Source organism: Aquarana catesbeiana, linkage group LG08, assembly GCF_042186555.1.
Source record: "Aquarana catesbeiana isolate 2022-GZ linkage group LG08, ASM4218655v1, whole genome shotgun sequence".
In the NCBI taxonomy this organism is placed as follows: Eukaryota; Metazoa; Chordata; class Amphibia; order Anura; family Ranidae; genus Aquarana; species Aquarana catesbeiana.
Genome location: NC_133331.1, coordinates 99,512,606 through 99,528,952, shown reverse-complemented (window position 1 = coordinate 99,528,952; position 16,347 = coordinate 99,512,606). Strand labels below are relative to the sequence as shown.

At 40.6% G+C, this 16,347-nt stretch overlaps 1 protein-coding gene across 9 annotated transcripts in view; it reads left to right on the top strand.

The window, feature by feature from the left end:
• TACC2 (transforming acidic coiled-coil containing protein 2) overlaps positions 1-16,347 on the top strand; it is a 225,128-nt gene that overhangs the window by 144,944 nt on the left and 63,837 nt on the right. For all 9 annotated transcript variants that reach the window (XM_073596214.1, XM_073596217.1, XM_073596212.1 and 6 more), the window contains one exon: positions 10,728-10,894. In XM_073596214.1, the coding sequence (XP_073452315.1) occupies positions 10,728-10,894 (167 nt within the window). The remainder of the gene's footprint in view (positions 1-10,727; positions 10,895-16,347) is intronic.

Below are 16,347 nucleotides of genomic sequence, written 5' to 3'. Positions count from 1 at the left end.
AAAAGTGGCTTTAGATCAGCTAGAAAACAGCGATAGTAAATTAGAACACTTGCAGAATTGAGTGATAGTGAATCGTGGGGAAATGTATTTTATTATTATTATATTATTTTTTTTTTTAATTATTTATATTTATTTATTATATTATAATTTATGTTTTTGTGTTTCAAACTTCATCATACACGGGATATCTACTAGACTCTTGTTTGGACAGATTTAAGTTTGTTATTGTTAAGAATTACAGGCCTACAATATAAAACGCCAAATTTCCATGCAAAATAATTGTACCGCTTTCAGCACCCAAAATCCGAAATAATCATACCGCCAGGGAGGTTAAGTTATGTTGTTTCCACATCAGTTCCTAAAGTGTATATGTAGTTAGGCTATTGTAAGGGAGCAATGCTCCAAATACATATTCCCAGAGTCTCCAAGCATAGTTTAGCAAAGATTCTTAAGTAGTAGCCAGTCACTGGAATAAATGTCAGTGAGAGGCAGTAGATGGTCAATGCAGGTCCCCTCCACACAGGAAGCACAGGAGATGCCGTCAGCCACAGGGTCTGTGTAAAGTCCACTCCCTGACCACCTTATACTCATTGCTCCAACGCTTTCCCCTCCTCCATTGCAACCACCACCAAAATCCTGTTTGCCTTGTGTTCAGCTTTAAACCGATTGCTCTGTACATAATAGGAGAATTAATGGGACTGACAGCAAGTATTGATCTTCAAATGGATTGAAAATATACAGGTCTACTCTGGGAAAGCCTGCAAACGGGAAGGGGCTGCAAAGTCATGGTGAAATCTTGGCAGATTCTGTTTTGGTTGAGCTGATGCTTCCAGGGCCACGCTCATAAACATATACTTTGATATTAATTCATCCTTCCCACACATATGCCCTGAGCTCAATTAGAAAATCATTAGGGCATGGAGAGCACATGGAAGTCAGACAATAGCTCCCTGGGGCTAGAGTTATTTACAGGGCTTGGAGTTCTGGCTGTGTGCATGCAGGCTGCACATATGTAACAAAGTGCTGGCGAAAGAGCTCAAATTTAAAGGAAACAAAAATGTAGTTGATGCTGTGTGTCCTCTGTCCCTGTAAATATTGCTATGATCTTGTTTTTCTATGAAAGAAGCCTACACGTATTTACATTTTTTACCTATGCCCTTAGTTCTTACAGGGCATCTTATAACACTTGTACCCTCTTTGTTAGGCTGGCCATACACTAGTGGAATCCCATCTGAACCTTCAAATTCTCCAAAAAAGTTCATCAGAGCATCCAATTATGCCATCACTGAGTCAACTAATTTCATTATCAAATAAAAATTTAATTTTCAAAGTTTAATTTTCAAATCAAATTTTCATTTTCAAAAAAAATTTCATCAAGCCCTTAATTTCACCCAGACCTGTTATTTGAAAAAAATCCCAGCCATACTAAACAGTTTTCTTTCTGTGCCTTCAATATATTCAATTTTTCTTGAACGAAAACAACATTCACGGTTAAAATTTCATTAAATTGAGAAAGATATTCCATCCTGTTCCCACGAATTTTCTCATCACTATGGTTGAAAATGAACATTGATTTGACTCCACCTCAAAAATTTTGGAAAGAATTCATGCAGCATGTAAAAACTGTAATGTAATTTATCTACTTAATTTTCCTAAATCTGCCATTTTTCAATGTAAAAATCAGGCTATAGTTAAACTGACTCACCATTTATGTCACTGCAGCGATTGTACCTGAGGGCAGCTAAAGCCAGCGCCCTCAGTTTTCTGGGGAATCCATGCCCCTTCTCTACCCTCTGCAATGCGAATCCATGCACACGCAGTACAGCGGTACACATCGCAGTGCACGCTTGCGCACTACACGTTGTCTCAGTCCATCATTTGCCAATCTCTGCCTACCCTCCGCCCTTCTCCAGCTCTTCTCTGCCCTCCTCCAGCTTTCCTCCACCCTACTCCAACTCCCCTCAAAATAAAAACAAAACAGAAAAAAAAGCCTGGAGACTCCTGGGATTTCTAATGAAAATATTCCAGGAGTCAACAGGAGCAGAGTGGACGTTATTCGCCTAAGCAGAGAAATTGGGAAGTAACATGTAAAAAAAAGGTATTTGGCACTCCAAATTTTTAATTTTTTTCATCCATTGATATTTAAAGAGGGGGAGAGAATGCTAATAGAAGCAGCGGACTGAAGATCCGCTTTAAATATGTCAGGAGCAACACCTCCTCTTTTCTTTGGCCCACCCAAAGAATGATTTGTTCTGAATGAAAATCACATTTACAGTTAGACTTTCATTCTTTCGGAAAAAAAAATTGTTCCTTTGCATTTTCTTGTCACCACGGCTGAAAATGAACTTTGATTTGACCCCACTAACCATTAGAAGATTGAAGGAACGTTCTGATTATGGAAAATTTCCAATAGAATTCTACTGGTGTATGGCCAGCTTGAGAAAAACAAAATAGATGTCTTTGTCTGCCCTTCACTCAGTAACCTGCTCTATAAAAATATGTAATGAGCAACACTTGATCTTTTCTGTGGCCTACACTGTTGGCTGTCCCCAAGGACGGTGTTGGGAAACCCAAGCTTGGGCAATTACACTGTACATGGATATGCCAGTCTGACAGGTTTTTTCCTTGCATCCTGTTCACTTCATTCAGCTTGAATTAAAGCCCCGAGGCATAGTTACCAAATGTGTCTCCTTTTCCTGGGTCTTTATCTTCATAATACACATTCTCTATGTGGTGACAATGCTAGCATGTAACGTTATCTCTAGCCTCCGAGAGCCAGTTCTTGTACTGACTGATGTATGTGAACTAATGATCTATTTACAAGGCCATTTTATGTGAAATTTTCAGCAAACAGTATAGCATTCATTTTATACCTCTTATTACTATACCGTACCAGCTACTTCATTGTGTGGAAACCTAATAATGTGTAAAATCTTTTCACATGTGGCATTCTATGTCGTTTTCTTGTTAGCTGTACAAGCTGTTACTGGATAATCTCACTTATGTCCATGCTAGTTCTAATCTATTGGTGGTGAACCTGGGTAGGGTTACCAGTAGGTTGTAGCAGTCTTAGACTTTAGAAATCGTAGAATTGGGTAATGACAAATATATTATTGAGGAACCACAGATCATGGAACACATACATTTTGAACTATAGCTTAAGTTGCCCAGGAGACACTAGAGGGCGATTTGATGCACAGGCCTGACCACCCTCGGACACCCAAGTCTGACAGCTTATCCATACACCAACATTTAGCTTGACAAGTCATTTATGTTTGAGTAGAACTAAACTCTCATAAAAATACTTAGCTTTGTAGAGCTCTGACTGTAGAAAATTATAGCATTTTTTATTCCTTTCCAAGACTGGTCAGCTGATGGTATTTTCACATATTTGATGGTGCCCATTAACGTGTTACTAAACCCAGGACTCTGCACTCACTATATCTGGTCTCCCACAGTACACAGAACATGAAAATGCAATTGGTTTACTAAATATAAACTGCTAAATACATTTTCTCATCAGCAGTATATAGCAGTTTTGTGACTTCTATCAGTGTCCGGCCGAGCGCTAGTTAAAGCTTGTAGGAGGAGTTTTCATTCTCCTCTGACTGTCCTATGAGGCTGCATGACCCCTGACTTTCTGTCTGGACAGTGCTGATTGGCCGTGTGCTGATCACATGCACTCTCCCAAAAAACAAAACAAAAAAACTCTCTGGCAATACACACCAAACTGAGCATGTGCAGATTCCTCTTAAGGCTCTATTCTATCATCAGATGGATTGGGGATAGTAAAAGAAGGGGAGGATCACAGAAGACAGGATAAAACAGCCTTTTTACACAGTGCAGAGGATTAACCCTTAAGGTTCCACAGTGAGTATAACAAGCATGCTTTACTGCATATACGGACTGATTTTACTATTGTGGGTCTAATAACACTTTAATGATAGCTTGAAGTCTGTAGACACCTTTTTGCTACCTGTACATTAATAGAACCTTTGTTGAGGCAATGAGAGATCTACTTGACCTTGTTTAAATTATCTCCTACTACAGTCTGACAGATGAACAAATACAAGGTAGTGAACAAAGGGTACTAAGACTGCACCCTTTTCTACTGAGAACTGGGTGTGATTGGTAAAAAAATGACTTGGGAGATAATCACAGCAAGGCCCAGTTATTCCAAAAAGTATTTCTGCGATCTCATGCTAGTATCGAGCTCTTTAGAACACCATTAAATTGCAAATGATCTAAAACTTGACAGAGTTTGATTCTAAATATTCCCTTTCCTTTGGGTTCAGGCAGGGTGAGCGGTTCTTAACCACTTCAGCCCCGGAAGAATTTACCCCCTTCCTGACCAGAGCACTTTTTGCGATTCGGCACTACGTCGCTTTAACTGACAATTGAGCGGTCGTGTGACGTTGCACCCATACAAAATTGACGTTCTTTTTTTCCCATAGAGCTTTCTTTTGGGGGTATTTGATCGCCTCTGCGGTTTTTATTTTTTGCGCTATAAACAACAAAAGAGCGTCAATTTTGAAAAAAACGCATTATTTTGTACTTTTTGCTATAATAAATATCCCCATTTTTTTTTTAAAAAGAGCAATTTTTTTCTCAGTTTAGGCCGATAGCTATTCTTCAACATATTTTTGGTAAAAAAAATTGCAATGATTGGTTTGCGCAAAAGTTATAGCTTCTACAAAATAGGGGATAGTTTTATGGCATTTTTATTATAATTTTTTTTTTTTATTAGTAATGGCGGTGATCTGCGATTTATTATCGGGACTGCGACATTATGGTGGACACATCAGACATTTTTTACACTATTTTGGGACTATTGTCATTTATACAGTAATCAGAGCTTTAAAAAATGCACGTACTGTATAAATGATACTGGCAGGGAAGGGGTTAACCACTAGGGGGTGATGAAGGGGTTAAGTGTGTCCTAGGGAGTGATTCTAACTGTGGGGGGGAGGGGCTACAACACACATGACAGCGATGACTGCTGTCGATGACAGAGAGCAGTGATCTCTGTCATGACACTAGGCAGAATGGGGAAATGCTTTGTTTACAAAAGCATCCTCCCGTTCTACCTCTCGAGTTCGCGAGACCCACAGTCACGGAAGAATGCGGCGGGCGCGCGCTCCCGCAGTGCCGCTTTTTAAAGGGGACGTACCTTTTGCCCACCAGTGCCATTCTGCCGGCGTATATCGGCGTGCGCTGGTCGGGAATCGGTTAAAGTAATATTAACACACACTGTTTAATTGATATTGTCCCTTCTATTTTTGTATGTGTGTGATGGCACTGCAATTATTTTAATTAAAAAGATAAATATAATTGATATACAGCAGTCACATGACCCAGCTCTCTCCCAGCCTGATGCAGGGAAACATAAGCAGAAGCAGCTTTTAGTCCTCTGCTGCTGGTCATATTTTTTAAAATAAAATAAAATAAAAAAAACGCCTTTGGAATACAGAGTAAAAATAAATAATTTATATCAGCCTTTTTTAACCAGGGTGCCTTGAGGTTTCTTCAAGGGTGCCTTGGCAAAATGCCTAAAAAATGATCTAAAATTGTATACAAGCCAGCAGGGGGATCAGGCCTGCCTTTTAGTTACACAAAGCCACGGGTTTTCATTATGCACCATTACGACTTTCTAGACACTGGCATCCTAACAACCAATGGCGTCATCAGTTGATGAGGAGGATGTCTGTTGCCTCCACAGCATCCTTGTTTGACCCTCCTGTGCCCCTCTCCCTCAGCACTGGGGTCACACCACAGGGGGTCATCTGACTGGTGGAGAGAAATTGAGGGAGAAGAGAAACATTGGAATACTAGTCAGTACCAGTGTGCAAAAGTGTATTTGTTTTGGAAGAATAAATCACCTCTAACGTTGGGTGTCCTACGCGTTGAACATTGCTGCATTGCGTAAAGCTATTAGAATCGTTTTATACATTTTAGAATGGGGTGCCCTGAGACTGTCCATAATTTTAAAGGGTGCCTTGAGATTGTCTGTCTTTTTAAAGGGTGCCCGGACTGTAAAAAGGTTGAGAAAAGCTGATTTATATCAATAAACTGTTCTAAATTGGCATACAAATATATATTTGAAACCAAATCTTTATTATTTTGTGGAAATAACATGGTGTGGGCAGATTTCTGCCAGTCAGAGGCTGTCACACCCCTCTAACCTGTGTCTTAGAATAAGAGGGAGGTGAAGCCTAGATCAATCTAAATGTAGTATCCCACCCCCACTGTGTTTAGCTGGTTAGTGGGCATGGAGGAGGAGGGAGGGAGTGGGCTGTCATTTACCACTGTGTATACACCACTCTATAGTCACATGGGCTGCTCAGATGTGATAGGGAAGAAATGCTCAGCATAGAAACTCACTGAAAATTGAGCATGTGCAGAGTTGCCACAACAGCTGCAAAATCCTTAGCTGAATTGGGGACATGAACATAAGGTGGAATTAGAAAGCATCAGGGTCAACCAGGTTTTTTGCAGAATACAGAAATTAATCCCATAGTGACTGAGTGAACAGCATGTAATACACCATTTATTGATAGTTTTTATAACAAATTTGCAGCACAAATAAAAGACATTAGGTTAAAAATATGTCTAATTTTAAGAGGAGGGAGGAGGTGGCAGGGCAACATTTAGAAGGTCCGCTTTAACGAAAAAAATATATATTTTCAATTTCACTTCCAGCAGGTGGAATCTATCACTGCAGCTTGTCCCTTCATATAATAATGATGCTAGGTGTATTCCTACCATATATATATCTAGGCACATTTACCTAAACTTGCGGCACATTCACCCTGCACATTCATTTATACTATAAACTTTCCCCGCAATTGAGATTTTAGGCCAAAATTCACATTTGCAGGGTGGCGAATGTGTGTAGTCGTGAGCACGCTTGTCAAGTCTACCTTAGGAATCAATGGCAATTGATTTATGAATTGAAAATGGCGAATATTAAAAACTGATATATATACTCCAATATGGAAGAATTATACTGAGCCCTGGATTTATAATAAAACAATAATGGCAAATTTGGATGAATCCAACCAAGTATATGCTTAATAAATATTAGGAGCGATTGAACAGGGTCAATAAACCAATTATTCGCTGCTTTATAAATAATTATTGAGTGTAGTATTAAGTTTCCCTTAATTTTATCATACCATATCTATTGTGGAATAAAGGTATTTTATACTGGTTATTCAAAAAGACCTTGTGAGAAACCAAGTAAATATGCACTAAACAAAAAAAAATAAATAAAAATGAATAAATAAAATAAAATAAAACAAGCTGCTGGTGCTGGTCACATTCCCATATAAATATGCAAAAGTAACTTAAAATTATATAAATGCCGTGCTGGGAATAACCATCCTAGTAAATAGCAATTCAATAAATAATCCATTCCCAATAATAATCATTCAAAAAACACAAGGTACAATGGTATATAATGTGATATAACATGCAATATATAAGTGATGAATATAGTCGTATTAGGTGCAATAACAATATATTCCACTTGTGACTTGATTCTTTAATCAATCAAAATCGCTGATAAACTGTGCAATCCAATTTGATGTGCTTCAGTCACCACCGTGACACATCACACGTGCTCCCCCCCCCCCCCCCCCCCCATGGGGTATAGGCTCACCTCAAAATGTGTGACCCCTTCATCTAAGTTGGGTCAAAAAATGCCCTCACACGTGCTCCCCCCCCCCCCCCCCATGGGGTATAGGCTCACCTCAAAATGTGTGACCCTCTCATCTAAGATGGGTCAAAAAATGCCTGTGGGCCACTCCAGGGATCAATGAGATGGATTTAGGTCAGCTGGTTCCTGCAATCTTCCAGCAATCTCCACATCAGTGGTCAGCATCAAAGTACATGTGGATGTGAAAGGACGCCAATGATGCTTATAATGTTTAAAAGCTTAGGATTTTTATTAAAAGAAAACAGGGTACTTACATGTTGCTGGCGCTTCCAGCGCATCAGACTACAGTGTACACATTGGTATGTAAAAAAAAGTCCTGCAGAGCCACACAACCGCTATATTCCCTCCCGACTGGCCACTTACTCCTTGTAAGGGTCCGGGTGCCTTCACCGCCCTCGCCCCTCCTCTACGCGTGTCGACACAGGATCACGTGTCTTCCTCAGGGAGAAACATACACAGCGCAGCATTTATATAATTTTACTTTAGTTTCATTGTAATTTTGGGTATACAAAGTCCTAAATTGTTCCTTTCAAGTTTCTGTATCTGCAATTACCCATTGGCATTTATCTGAGGATTGAAAATTGTTTTGGAGGGGGAAGTTTAAGGTTGCTATAAGTACAGGTAGATGACTTATGTCCCTTGCTTTACTCAGTTTAAAATTTTGTCTGCAGCCCCACCTGGAGGTGAAACCTGGTACCACTGCCTTGTCATAGAGCTAATTTCTTATGTGGGTGCTTTTATTTTTCAAAGGTGCTATGTCATGCAAAACCGTAGTTTTATTGTAATTCTGGGTATATATAGTCCCAAGGTTTTCCTTTGAAGTGGCTATTGTTGCTTATCTTCAATTATTCAGTTGGTATTTCTGTATCAAAAAATGTTTAAAAGTTGCTAAGTAGATAGTTTAGCTTTCATGCTTTACTCAGATCAGAAACTCTTGTTTAAAATTGTGTCTGCAGCCCCACCTGGAGGTCAAACCTGGTATTACTACCTTGCCATAGGGCAAATATCATCTTCTGTGAGTGCTTTTATATTTCAAAGGCTGTATATAAGCATTTCCACTCTCATTTGCAAAGAGCTCTAAAGGAGGGGGGCTTCTAAGAGTTTAACTGCTAGAGGGGGTCTAATGAACTTAGAGAACGTCAGGTTATACAGTATGTACTTGGTTATTTTTAAAGAGGAATTCCAAGTATGGATATTTTATAGCTGGTCATGTTGGTCCAGCTTGGACCAATGTAACCATGCATATACCATACCTGGCCAAAGCCCCAGAAGCTGTGAATCATTGAAATAGGCAGCATTACTCCAATGGTCTCCACTTGCTTCCAGGTCATTAGTCCAGCCTACAGCCAGCCCCTTTTTGCTATTTATGCAGCTTAGCTCATTTCCTCCTTGCCCTTGTGTGGTCTATGATCTCTAAGACCCTTTCTCACTGAGGCGGTTTTCAGGCGTTTTAGCACTAGAAATAGCACCTGTAATGCCGCGTACACACGAGCAGACTTTTCGACCGGATTGGTCCGACGGACTATCCGAAGGACTTTCCACGGACTTCCAACAGACTTTCCGAATGAACGGACTTGCCTACACACGGTCACACCAAAGTCTGACGGATTCGTACGTGATGACATACGACCGGACTAAAATAAGGAAGTTGATAGCCAGTAGCCAATAGCTGCCCTAGCGTCGGTTTTAGTCTGTCGGACTAGCATACAGACGAACTGATTTTTCGACCGGACTCGAGTCCGTCGGAAAGATTTGAAACATGTTTTGTTTCTAGGTCCGTCGGACTTTTGGGGGAAAAAAGTCCGCTGGAGCCCACACACGATCGAATTGTCCGACAGGGTCCAGTCCGCTGGACCAAGTCTGCCGGAAAATCCGCTCGTGTGTACGTGGCATAAAGCTCCTGAAAACGGCCTCCCATTCATTTCAGTGTGACTTTTCACAAGAGGCGGTGCGTTTGTGGGACATTAGGAAAAGTCCTGAAAACAGCATCTTTGGGGTGGTTTGGGAGTGCAGTATTTAGCGCTCCCAAAATGCCCTGCCCATTGAAATGAATGGGCAGCGTTTGCAAAGCGCCTGAAAAGCAATTCAGAAGAGTGGCAACACAGGTGCTTTTAACCCCTTCCTTGGGGTTAAAAGCGCCCCGCTAGCAGCCAAAAAGCGGTGCTTAAACATCACTAAAGTACCGCTAAAACAGGCGCCGCTTTAGCGCTAACGCGGCCGTGGCCCAGTGTGAAAGAGGTCCTAGTGCGTTCCTTCCTGTGCTCCAGTGTATGACTTGGCCTGACTGACTTGCCTTCCTATTCCTGTTCCTGATTTCTGCTCCTGACTACGCTGACTTCTGGTTTCCTGACCCCGGCTGGTTTATGGTTCCTGACAGTGACTCTAGGCGCGTCAGAATTCGCACTACTGTGAACCAGCCTTTAAGGTGTTGGAAGTGCAATGTAAACTGCATGGAGATAATAAATTGCATAGAATATTGCTGTATCAAAGTACTTAAACAACATCAAGCACAGGCTGTGCAAAATAGGTCAAATGTCATTTCATGCCTACAGAGGTATTGTTCCTCTCCCAAAAGTGCTAGTTGTTGAGGTTTTAAAATCGATATATCTTAGCAGTGAGAGAATACACAGGAGCCATCTTGGGGGACTTCTGCAGTCACTGGTGTACAGCTAACTACATTGCACAATGGTTTACGTATTTTGGCTGTTGACTAAAGTTCTTCTTTAAATGTTAAGTATTAGAGGAACGCCTCTTGTTTCAGACATATATTTTCCCCAAGGTTATAATCATGTCATGTCATGTAGACCTCACCTCACTGCAATACAAAGTTGTGCTTCCCTGTTTTTCTCAGACCGTCTGCTGTAAATGACCTCACCGATGTTAGAACTGCTTAATGCTTATTCATTTTATCCATGCCTGGAGCAGCGTGACGTGCAGACGTGGCTGTTACACCTGAGGGATGACCGTGAAACAAGGCGTTTATAATAATAATTATTCCCTTTCTGTACAGGAGCTCCGACTCTGAAGAAGCCTTTGAAACCCCAGAATCCACAACGCCAGTGAAGTCAGCCCCTCCGATCCCCATTCCGGCCCTTCCAGAGGTTCAAGAACAGCAACCCCAACAACGCCAGGATCTTGAGGAAATTCTTCCCCCTCCGCCCAAGCCTGAAGAGCCAGGTATTTATACCAGACACACAGTGATATGCATTCGTTGCTGCTTAATTTATGAAATGGAGAAAATCAAATACTGACTTTAACTTTCGGCTAGGATAATAGATTGAGCATTCTCCGGAAGCACGTTTTAAAGTGGAACTTCACTCTCTTAGTCCGCATTGATTATTTTTAATTCTTATGCTGCTAGCTTCAGTAAAAAGATAGTAAAGTATATCATATTTACTTGTTTTAAACTTGTTTTTAAAAATCTTCAGTAACTTCTTGGTTTCCAGGCCTGGGCAAATGATGTCATATATCCCAGGAGTCTTCAGGAGGGGAGGAGGGGCTTTGTCAGCTAAGCACATCCTCCTGCCTGCATGCCTGAGCTAAGGGCAGATGGATTCCAGGAAGTAAATGCTATCTGAATCATCTACCCTTACTCAAGATGGCCACAGCCAAAAATGCTGAGTGCTGTTTTTTAGGTGATTTCCCAGCAAAATAAAGCATGGAGACATGGATGGATGGGAGAGTTTGCTTTGAATATTAAAAGTTACCGTATATACTCGAGTGTAAGCCGACCCAAATATAAGCCGGGGGAACCTAATTTTACCACAAAAAATTGGGAAAACTTATTGACTTGAGTATAAGCCTAGGGTGAGAAATGCACAGCTACTGTAAGTGGAAAAGAGGGTCAACAATGCTCATTTGCAGCCTCATTGTGCTTATTTGCAGCCATAGGTCCCCCGAACTTCAAACTCGGTAATTAAGGGTTCCTAGATGCCCCCTACCTGCAGACAAAATTTGGGGTCTCTGGACCCAAAGGGTCCTGAAATGACATTGCTGCAGATGGACACAGTTGACTGAATTTGGGGCCCCGTATCTCAGGGCCACTTGGTGCTAGGAACCCCAAATTTGGTGTGCAAACCCAGTGGAACTACAACATATCCAAAGCTGGGGTACCTAGCACCAAGTGGCCTCCAAGATACGGGGCCCCAAGTTCGGAAAATGTCAAGCACTTTTCTGCAGCAGAGAATGACATTTTCCGAACCACTTTGGATATGTTGTAGTGCTAGTTCCACTAGGTTTACACACCAAATGTGGGGTTCCTAGCACCAAGTGGCCCTGAGATACGGGGCCCCAAAGTCTGTTTGGAAAATGTCATTCTTTGCACCAGAAAAGTGCTTGACTCGAGTGTAAGCCAAGGGGGGCACTTTCAGCACAAGAAAATGTGCTGAAAAACTCGACTTATACTCGAGTATATACGATAAATAGCATTTTTGGTTTGTGGTGCTCGGAAGCAGTTTAGTTTTGCTTTAAGTGGATCTATCATTAAATTTCACATGAATCAGTATTACTTTGAGTTATAGTAAAAAGTAGCTTTTGCTGATCACAACCACCTCTACGGCTGGGTTCACATGTGCTGCGGATGTGGTTGGGAGTAGGGGGTCCAGTGCGTCCCTCTTCACCGATTCAGGTGCGAATCATGTCCAAATTTGTGCCTGAATTCGTACCTGAATCGGAACTAAAGACCCTTTTTAAATGCAGTTCGCGGCCACCCCAGAACTGTGTGAACCAGCTCCATTGAGAGCCGGTTCGCACTCTCCTGTCATGCGAATTGGATGTGGGAATCCACATCCAATTCGCATAAGTGTGAACCCAGCCTACCTCTGATAGATGTCAAACTTCACTTGTAGCTTACAGTGCAGTACTGCTATATAACTTGAGTTTAAGCAAAATAATGATGCTGGTATTCAATGACTAAGCTTGTAATGCTATTATAATAGCATTATAGCTAGTAATCTGCTATGACTTTGTATTTTCTGCATATTAAGTGATGTCATCTGCAAAGCATACTTTGTTTTATTCTTTATTCTAAGGCCTTGTTTACAAGGGCAGCTGAGGCAACGGTAAAACAAGTCGTTCAAGCTACAGTTTTACCGCCACCTGACACCCCCCCAGCCGCAGGTTAAAACAGGAATCCAGGAGGAAAGATATCACCTCCAAGCCACCTGTCAAATGCCTCTAAAAAGCAATCCACCGCAAACAGCTTTTAAGAGGGGTGGCAATGACGGCTTTATAAAAAATTATTGACACAGAAAAATTACCACTTTCACCACTGTCAGCAAACACTCACCCCTATGCCCACTTGCAAAAGTTGATTGATTTTTCAATCAACTTTTGTTGGAGTAGCAGGTCAGCTTAACAACCTTTGCATCGAGTCAACTGCTTCAGCGGCTACTGAATACAGTAGCCGGTAAATTGCATTTCTCTATGTACTCTACTTAGCTTGGAAGGGGGAAATGGTGGCTTTCAAAGCATGAGTGGCCAACTTTAAGCCATGCATACATGGTTAAAAATTCAGCCAGTTCATAAAGGGATCCGGCCAAATTTCGATCCATGTATGGGCATGCTGGTTGTTAGATAGCAGTGCTGATCAGTGTTTTCTCATGGTGGGGAAATCTCCCCACTGTCAGAATACAATAATTCATTCGGAAGGAATCGAGTCATTTTCTTTCTTCCAATCCACTAGTTGAATGAAAAAAAGACTCATCAATGGCTAGCCTTAGTCCAGTGATGGCAAACCTTGGCACCCCAGATGTTTTGGAACTACATTTCCCATGATGCTCATGCACTCTGGAGTGTAGTTGAGCATCATGGGAAATTTAGTTCCAAAACATCTGGGGTGCCAAGGTTCTCCATCACTCCCTTAGTCTATTGTTTTCAAAAAGACAGACTCTAGTAGACTTGCATTGAAATAAGATGATCAGCAAGGGCAAGACCCCGAAACAGAGCCTTTAGGCTGGACATACACTAGTTGATTTTCAAAAGAAAGTTCATACAGACATTTGTACAAAAATTCTCATCAGTACATTTAATGACAAGACGAATGTCAGTCAAAACTGCATAAAAAAACATTAGCTTTTAACATTTGATTTTGGAATAAATGGACTTTCCCAATGAAATCTAATCACATCTAATCTAGTAACATGAAATCTAATCACATTCACTGTTGGAAATTAGTGGGTTTAGGAAAATTTATTACATCCTACTTAATTCATATTTGAAAACAAATGTTGATTTGACCCCACTAACAAGTAGAAAAGTGAACGAACATTCTTAAAAGGAAAAATTTTGCACAAAATTCTACTATTGTATGGCCAGCCTTATATGGCAACCACTTTGAACATACAGGATATAAGGATACAAGAAAAACAAGGTTTTATGCACAGTCAGACACTGATATTATTATTTAAATTAGGATGAGCTTTATGAAATGGGTATCTAAAAATGTTAATATATATTAGGGCTGTAAGATTTTCTTAAAAAAAAAAATCTGTGATTTTCTTAAAAAAAAAACTCGATTCTCGATTCGAATCGAGTTTTTTTTTTTTTTTTTGCACAACGCGCTGGCCGTGAGGAGCTGCGGGCAGGAGTTTTTAGGCAAGGCCACGGCTTCGGCCTAGTCCACGGCGTCCGGCCTCGCGGACTCGGCCAAAGCCGCGGCCTCACCTAAAAAAACTCCTGCCCGAAGCTCCTCAGGACCGGTGCGGTGAAAAAAAAAAAAAATCTAAAAAAATCGATTTGCTTAAATTTTGAATCGATTTGACTTCTCAACTTGATTCAAGATTTAAATCGATTTTTTCCCCAGCCCTAATATATATATATATATATATATATATACACACACACAGTGGATATAAAAAGTCTACACACCCCTGTTAAAATGTCAGGTTTCTGTGATGTGAAAAAATTAGACAAAGATGAATCATTTCAGAACTTTTTCCAAATTTAATGTGACCATAAACTGTACAACTCAATTGAAAAACAAACTGATATCTTTTTTTGGGGAGGGGGGGGGAGTAAACATAAAAAACTAAAATAATGTGGTTGCATAAGTGTGCACACCCTCTTATAACTGGAGATGTAGCTGTGTTCAGAATTAAGAAATCACATTCAAACTCATGTCAAATAGGAGTCATCATTTTAAAGTGCCTCTGATTAACCCCAGATAAAGTTCAGCTGTTCTAGTAGGTCTTTCCTGACATTTTCTTAGTGGCATCCTACAGCAAAAGCTGGTCTGCAGAGAGCTTCCAAAGCATCAGAGGGGTCTCATTGTTAAAAGGTATCAATAAGGAGAAGGGTACAAAAGAATTTCCAAGGCATTGGATATACCATGGAACACAGTGAAGACACTCATCGTCAAGTGGAGAAAATATGGCACAACAGTGACATTATCAAGAACTGGACGTCCCTCCAAAATTGATGAAAAGACGAGAATAAAAAAGGTCAGGGAGGCTGCCAAGCGGCCTACAACATTAAAGGAGCTGCAGGAATATCTGGCAAGTACTGGCTGTGTGGGACATGTGATAAAAATCTCCCGTATTCTTTATATGTCTGGGCTATGGGGTAGAGTAGCAAGACGGAAGCCTTTTCTTACAAAGAAAAACATCCAAGCATGGCTAAATTTTGCAAAAACACATCTGAAGTCTTCCAAAAGCATGTGGGAAAATGTGTTATGGTCTGGGGAAACCAAGGTTGAACTTTTTGGCTATAATTCCAAAAGATATGTTTGGTGCAAAAACAACACTGCACATCACCAAAAGAACACCATACCCACCGTGAAGCATGAAGGTGGCAGCGTCCTGCTTTGGGGCTTTTTTTCTTCAGCTGGGACAGGGGCCTTAGTCAAGGTAAAGGGAATTATGAACAGTTCCAAATACCAGTCAATGGTGGCACAAAACCTTCACGCTTCTGCTAGAAAGCTGAACATGAAGAGGAAATTAATCTTTTAGCATGACAAAGACCCAAAGCATACATCCAAATCAACAAAGGAATGACTTCACCAGAAGAAGACTAAAGTTTTGGAATGGCCCAGCCAGAGCCCAGACCTGAATCTGATTGAAAATCTGTGGGTTGATCTGAAGAGGGCTGTGCACAGGATATGCCCTCACAATCTGACAGATTTGGAATGTTTTTTCAAAAAAGAGTGGGAAAATATTGGCAAGTCAAGATGTGCCATACTAATAGACTCATACCCAAAAAGACTGAGTGCTATAATAAAATCAAAAGGCGCTTCAACAAAGTATTAGTTTAAGGGCGTGCACACTTATGCAACCATATTTTTTAATTTTTTTAAATTTACTTCCGTCCACCTAAAAGATTTCAGTTTGTTGTTCAACTGAGTTGTACAGTTTATAGGTGGAAAAAGTTCTGAAATTATTTATCTTTGTCTCCTTTTTTTCACAGAAACCTTACATTTTAACAGGGGGGTGTAGACTATTTATATCCATGGTGTATATATATTGTATATAATCATCAGTCAAGTTCTCAGAGGATAAAACCACACAACATTAACACATCTAAAACCATATTAAAAACACAAGCCTGTTTTTGATGACCATCCGCACAGCTATTGTTAAAAATAGCATAAAATCCTTGTGCCCTTTTATTCCATTTTATAGCATTAACCACTTGAG